Below are 7,467 nucleotides of genomic sequence, written 5' to 3'. Positions count from 1 at the left end.
AGATGTCACAGGTGTCCAACAGTGGCTCTCAACCCTGGCTGTACCAAACCAAACCAAATCCAACCCAACCCATGGCATGAAACCGATGCTGGGCCTTGCCTCCAGAGATTCTGATTTAATTATGGTTTGGGATGTAGCTCAAGCACTGGGATTTCTGAAACCTCTCCAGGCAATTCTACCAAGCAGCAAAGTCAACAACCCTTGGCTTTGGAGTGGAAAGAGAACCCAGGATTGGTCCCTAGCCCAGGGAACACACAAGTGTGACGATTAAGCAGAAGAAGGAGACCGTTAGGGAGAGCTGTGGTCCCCAAAGTGGAGAAAACAGCGGCGTCACAGAAGCCAAGGGAAGACTGCTTACAGAAGGAGAGGTGGAGAGTCAAAGACTTCGGAGAAGGCGCTAGAAGAGTCCATTTCCCAACACGATGTCTAGATGTTACTGGGGCATAGTAGGACACAGGTCGCTCCCAACAGCCACCTTAATCTCAAAACTCATGCAAAGTGCAGCTGAACAGAGCCTTAACTTACTGTCCACACTGACTCCACTGGCTGGAGAAATGCCCATTTGTGTGATTATTGACAATTTAAATTAAATAAGGCACATAATCCCTGGTTACCTGAGCAGGTCCCAGTGGGAACAGGTCAGTGTATTTTCTCTACTATCTACCTGCGAACAACTTTACTTTCAAAGTGTTACACGTGCAATTCATAATGCTTTCCTATAAATGATGAAAACTAGTTTTCTTACATATGCACTGCTATTAAACAAGGCTTCCTTATAAGCAATTCTTACACTTGGCAGGTATTCAGAAGTTTGTTGAGTGAATAAACTAATATGTGTATTTATATTTAGATGAGTTAGAACAGTCAACTCCCCGCCGCATCAGAAAAAGAAAATCCACCCATTTTGCTAAATCAAGAAAAAACAGGGAGAAGGACATGCCCTCTCCAAACCCAGGAGCAATGTGGCTTTACTGAGCCTCAGGCAGGTATTCTGAAGTCAGGCAGTCTGGTGTCAGGTCTTAAATCACACCCCGACTTGGGAGTTCTTCCTAAACTGGAAGCACCTTTGGGCTCCCAGGGCCAGGAAGCAGACAGGAAGCTGGAGGGGCAAGTCCCCCAAGCAGTCTGCTTCGTTTAGAGCAGTCCCCTTTTGTTTACTATGCCAGAGTTTGGGTTCACATGAAAATAGGGTTCCTTGATTTTAACAAGTTTGCAAACCACTAGATTAGGCTCTCCAGTTTTGGAAAGACTTTCAAATTGTATATATTTAAAGCACAGTGTCTTTGATATCAGTTAAGTTTTCAAAATGTTTTTGGCAAGCTAAAGTTTCTGGGAAGAGTTTTATTTTTTAAAAAGAATTTATCCATTTATTTAGAAAGATAAGAAGGTATAGGGAAAAAGAAGGAGAGAAACATCGATCAGTTGCCCCTCATACACGCCCCAACTGGGACCAGCCCCACCACCCAGGCATGTGACCCAACCACGAATGGAACTGGTGACTTTTTGCTGCGGAAGGACGCTCAACCAACTGAGCTGCGCTGGCCAGGGCTCTGCGAAGATTTTCAAAAAGCAGAGCCCTGGCTGGCATAGCTCAGTGAATTGAGCATGGGCTGCGAACCAAAGTGTCGCTGGTTCAATTCCCAGTCAGGGCACATGCCTGGGTTGCAGGCCGAGTCCCCACTTGGGTGCGCATGAGAGGCAACCACACATTGATGCTTCTCTCCTTCCCTTCCTCTGTCTCTAAATATAAATTAAAAAATTAAAAAAAAATCTAAAAAAAAAAGCACATCTAATTTCCTCAATGATCTAAGTGGGAATATAAATAGGAAATGTCTCAAAACTTTGCAAATTCAGTGTAGACAAGTTGCACTGAAGACAAACCAAAAAAATAGGAACTGAAATAAAACAGATGACACGTCTTTTTCAAATGTCACATTTAATGTTTTCACCACTGTACTTCAAATCTACATTGTACAAAGTGACCAGTAAGTGTGCCACGGTAACTGACCAACCTCTGAGATTGTACCTTTCACACCAGTGTCTTCTTGGGCTCTTTTGATACTAAACACGTTTCTCATTCAAGTGAATTGAAATGCTTCAGTTGGGTTGATTCTCAGGAGCCTCATGAAAAAAAAACAAAGATATTGCACCATCTTTGTTTAGTAATGTTTGTTTCTTTCACAGCAAATAATTACTTCATTGAAGTTAAAACTTCCAAACATAACTTATTAATAGTCTTCAAATTCAGCTCAGATCACTCAAGATGAAAATACTCTCTGCTAAATACAGATAACTTACAATAACTTTAACAGTTAACTGTCCATAACACACACCAAGGTTTTTTCCTAAACCAATTTTAAGACGATCCATTAATATTCCTTGTACAGGTGAAAAACGCTCTTCAATTTTCTTGTCTTTTTATTTTTAATATAAAAGTTGGAAGGGACATTCAAGTTTCAAGTCTCCACATTGAACTTAAAAAAAAATAGTCATCATCAGCACGCGGAGGTAAACAAGCCAAGTTGTGTAACTCCAGGAGGTAGAGGCCTTCGATTCGCACTCATATGTACATATGCACAGGAGGGTTCAGTGTTCCAACAGAAGAAAGAATTGTCAAAAAGTAATAAGTTATTTACTACTGTGACTTTTCAAGACTCCCACAGCTTTGCCTAAGGACACAAACACATTTGACATAATTCCCTATGTGCCTTTTTTGTGGCTTTAATTTTTTTTAATTTGTTTTTGTCTTTTATTTATTTATTTATTTTTATTGTCCAGTGCAGGAAAAGTCTCACAAAATTTCACAGACCTAAAATGTGCAAGCTAGTTCTCTCTCTATACAGCAATGTTGGGGTTCTTTTGAAATTAGCCCAGAAATGAGTTATTTACACACATGAAAGATGCATGCTTGGGGGTTCTTTTATGTAAGAAAGAGCAGAAAAACTTCTAATAAAAATAGATTAAATATATATATATATTTATACTGGGTAAGGAAAACAGAAGTTTAGTCTCTCCTAGTCACAAACTCATTCTCTCTACCCACAACATTGGATTTGAGACAGCACACGTCACCGTCACGGCTCTAATGAGAAGCTAATTATAGGGCTTGATCATTAGGTGGCCCGCCCCTCCCCCCGGTGCAGCCACGATCAGCTCACGTGGCTCCATGATTGGTCGCAGGCAAGGTTTCTAGATTCTTTCATTTTAGAAAACCCATAATTTTCAGGAATGGCTCAAATATCAAAAGGTATGACTATCTTTGTGTGTGTGTATGTGTGAACAATCTCACTTCATTTTAAAAAAGAAAAACAAAACAAAACAAAAACGCAAAACCCCAAACTCCCCAATTTGGTTCAATTCTCTTTTGTTCTGAGGTGAGCCATAATAGCTGCACTAAATTCATAAAACATGTGCAACTCTGGGTAAAATATTTTTCTTCTAAAAGCACAACCACTTTACAAGATTAAAAGTCTAGTAACATTTCTAAATATTATTCATATCATACAAGTAGTGGTTGTTAATTTAAAACTTCATTAGTAAAATTACAGTACAAGCATGATTAACCTCCAGAATTGCAAATCCCAGACTCCAGTGGAAAGCTACATTACATCTTCAGTAGTACGTTATCTTCCACCGTCACTCCCACACCAGAGGAGAGGGGGGCATCTCAGACGGCTGAGCGACAGTGGAACTGGAAAAAAGTGGAGACACGGTGAGAACATTGGTAACGGCGCAAAGGGCAACTCGCAGCTGCCTGTTTTCCTTTCTTTCTTTAAAAAATTGTGAAGTCCAGTTGTGGACTTCTATTTCTGCTTCTTTTAACTTCTCTCAAGTTGTATTTGTTCCAAATAGTTTAAGAATCTACAGTTTTAGTGAGGTGACATGGTACAGTGCCTAAGAAATGCATGGCCTTGAAAACAACATGTCACTTACTGGTTGCGTGACATAGCAAAGTCCTCCATCTTTCCTCTTTCGGAAAGCGGTAACACTACTGTGATGAATAAATGAGACAATGTGCCCTGGCTGGTGTAGCTCGGTGGATTGAGCACAGGCCTGCAAACCACACGACCATGGTTCGATTCCCAGTCAGGGCACATGCCTGAGTTGCAGGCCGGTTCCCTGCAGGCCGACTCCCAGCAGGGGACGCATAAAGGCAACCATACATTGATGTTTCTCTCCCGCTCTCCTTCCCCTCTAAAGATAAATAAATTTAAAAAAAAATAAGAAAAAAAAATAAATGAGACAATGCATGTGCAGTGCTTCCACGGTGCCTATTTCATAATATAAAGTAAATGGTAGCTACTGTAAATAATAATACTTATAAGCGAGCAGAAAAACAATCCTGAAGGATGCAGACTTATCCATTTAAAAGTAGCCTCTGAAACCCTGGCTGGTGTAGGTCAGTGGATTGAGTGCAGGCCTGCGAACCACATGATCGCGGTTCGATTCCCAGTCAGGGCACATGCCTGGGTTGCAGGCTAGTTCCCGGCAGGGGACTCATGGGAGGCAACTATACACTGATATTTCTCCCCTTCTCTCCCCCTCTAAAGATAAATAAATAAAATCAATTTAAAAAGTTAAAAACAAGTAGCCTCTGAAAATACAGTGATGTTTGGTGAGCACCTATTTTGAATCAGCCTCATAAGCTCTTAACCAAGTATTAACTGAGTAGTAATAGATAATCACTTGGCATTTGTTACCCACAGATTCGTTTGATCAGTTATTTCGCATGTCTGTCTAACCTTGCCAGCTAGATTATAAACATGAGGGAGGGTATGTTATTCCTTTGCTCCCCTGGGGCCCAGAATAATGAGTAACTTGCACCTGGAAAGATATTAAAAATACTTGACTGACTGGGTCACTGACTCTTAGGGGAAAAAATTAAAACAAAGTAATTTTAAACCACAGAGAAGTATAAAAATACAACTTAATTCCCTATTTTACTGACATATCCATAGAATAAATGAAAGTCACCCTGACTTAAAAATTCTAAACAAAAAATCTCGACTTTGGTTAACTTCAATCCCACAGGCCAATTAAAGCAGAAGTGAGGGGAAGGGAAAGAGAAGCCAGGAGAAGAGGGAAATAGAAGGGGGAAAGGCAGGCAGGGAAGAAAGGAGCTAACCCCTCAGACTCAAACCCACCCTTCCTTGTCCTGCTCTGTGACCCCCGAGCCAGACCCCGTTTGCACTTCTCCTTTGCCATCTGGCTTGTTGTGAGCCTTTGTTGACAAAGGGTGCTGGGAAGGCACTGCAAGGCCACAGCATTAGGAAGCAGCTGCCCTCCCTGGTTCTGGTGCCTTTTTTTTTTTTTTGAATGTGAAAGGCCCAGCATCGGTCTACCCACACATTCTGGCAAGTTTCTCTGCAACCCAGCAGGCCTCTTGGATGGACAAGTCCTGTCCCCACTTTTGGAAAGTTTCTGCACCACCCTCAGGGGGTGTGTCTCTGAGAACTGTACCCTCCCCAAAGAGGTCCACTCAAGGGGCCTCCTCTAAGTTCTTCATTTCTCCTTGTTCATGCTCTTTCCTTAGGTTAATGCTTCTCGTTATTAAATTTTACTGGGTGTGGTTTCTTTCTAGTGTCTGAACCTTGACTGATACACAAGGAGTTAGGGAAAAAGACTGAGAAGGCAAGGACAAAGAGAATGAGGCTTGCTAGGTTCCAAAGCAGGCTTATAGCTCTTTAAGCACTAAGCCCATGGGACAAGCCAGCAGTCTGCCCGTAGAAACAATTTTCTTGCCTGCACTTATTATGGCGGTGGTGGGGATGGCAGTGGGAGCCCGGACGAACGTGTCTGACTCCAGGACAGTGGGCGCACTGTTGCTGCAGGAGGACCCCCATGCACACGATCGGGCGGCACAATGGTCATCTGGGAAAAAACCGCCCGAGCAGCCGCAGTGAACTGGCCGCAGTGTAAGAACTAAGGCTTCCATTTTAATATGCTTTGGACTAAAGCCAAAATTCCTAACAGAAACTTTCGGTTGGACCTTTTATCTATGTTACCTAATCTAAACAAAAACAGAAATATGCTGAGTAACAAAATCACAATGGCATCCTTTCAATTCTAACAAGGAAGTTAGAATTACATCCATACAGTTACCTAATAAAGCTCTTAAAAGCAGCAGACTGAGGGTTGATGCAGAGAGGCACTCTGTTTCCTTTCTGCTGTTCCAGAATGAACTGGTGAATAATTTCTGTGGAGAAAACAAACATCACATAAGGCGCGCCGATCTGCAGGTCTGGGAGCGGTGGGTTCTCAGCTAACGCTGGCTGGCATCGGAACGGCTTTCCTTACGGGTTTATTAATCAGACACACGCCATCTATCAGGCCGAATCCAGCGGGGCTTCCCTGAAACCAAAATGACAGTTGCTGCTCAACACGGGCCAAACCCCCCAAGTGGCATTACACCGGGCAGAAGTCCCAACAGTGGGAGAGGAAAATGGTCCACAGACTGAGAGCGACTCCGCAAGGTTTGGCGTTATGAGTGAACTTGTCTAAATTACTGCCTTGTTGAAAGTCACTTCAAAAACCATGATGTTTAGGTACACAGTTCGGGGCTGGTTACTTCGGGGACTACTCTTTCTCTTAAAATGCCCTAGAACACAACTCAAATCATTCAGGATTTTGGATGTCCAAAACCCCCATTCCACCCTACCCCAATAGGAGATCATATCAGGAAATTTTACGAGTCTAGCAGAAATTTCCTTCTTTTGTCATCATCCATGGAATGATTCCTTCAGTGAATATTTATCTTTTAAAAAAACTGCGTTATACTAAAAAGTCCAATGTATTTCATTCAATGAAATAAACTGCACTGAGCAAATAGATATTAAATATACTGAGTTACAGTCAAAAGTAAATGAACTTTGAAAACAAGAAAAAAAGATTCTTTCCTTGGCCTGACCTTCCCCTGGATGGGAGCATCAAATCAGCATTTTTGTAACACATAGCTTTCTTGGCACACAAGCCCTGAACAAAAGGGCTATACACAGGGTTGTGAAATAAACCTACAGAGTACCTTTGGTCACACCATCCAGGTCCCAGCTTTTCATGGCCACCTAATGAGAAGTGTTACTAGTGATCCCTCCAGGCTGAAGGCAAAAAACCCCACACTTACCTTTAACCTGTCGAACAGAACTGAGGTTCTTCTCAAAAGTGTCATCAAATTTGGGGTTGGTGACGGGCTCAAAGTCACTGGTATAAACTCTTCCAGTAGAAGTGGAAAAGCAACATTTACACATACATGTGTGATATCGTAGTCGCCCTTCATCTAGGTAGGGGTGGGCTAAGGCATCCTTAGCGGATATTCTTTTGGACTGCAATCAAATTTAGAGACCAGCACATCAACACCACAGATAAACATGACTGTCTACACAAGATGTTTTTAAAACAGAGTAACTGCTTATGTTTTATGGTGTATCCTGTGTTTAGGGGGATAACTGAAATTCAGAGGTGGGTAAAGCA

General features: G+C 42.1%; 1 protein-coding gene across 2 annotated transcripts in view; it reads right to left on the bottom strand.

The window, feature by feature from the left end:
* Positions 1–1,917: 1,917 nt before the first annotated feature.
* The window catches only part of NLK (nemo like kinase), a 150,842-nt gene continuing 145,292 nt past the window's right edge, over positions 1,918–7,467 (bottom strand). For both annotated transcript variants that reach the window (XM_037070322.1, XM_037070321.1), the window contains 3 exons: positions 7,121–7,319; positions 6,103–6,196; positions 1,918–3,691 (listed from right to left, as the gene is read on the bottom strand). In XM_037070322.1, coding sequence (XP_036926217.1) covers positions 3,637–3,691; positions 6,103–6,196; positions 7,121–7,319 — 348 coding nt within the window. In that variant the 3' untranslated portion in view covers positions 1,918–3,636. The remainder of the gene's footprint in view (positions 3,692–6,102; positions 6,197–7,120; positions 7,320–7,467) is intronic.

The sequence above is a fragment of the Sturnira hondurensis genome, unplaced genomic scaffold (genome assembly GCF_014824575.4).
Source record: "Sturnira hondurensis isolate 20B ecotype Veracruz unplaced genomic scaffold, ASM1482457v3 Scaffold0018728, whole genome shotgun sequence".
In the NCBI taxonomy this organism is placed as follows: domain Eukaryota; kingdom Metazoa; phylum Chordata; class Mammalia; order Chiroptera; family Phyllostomidae; genus Sturnira; species Sturnira hondurensis.
Note: the sequence above shows the minus strand (reverse complement) of the source record. Positions and strands in the feature narration are given on the sequence as shown.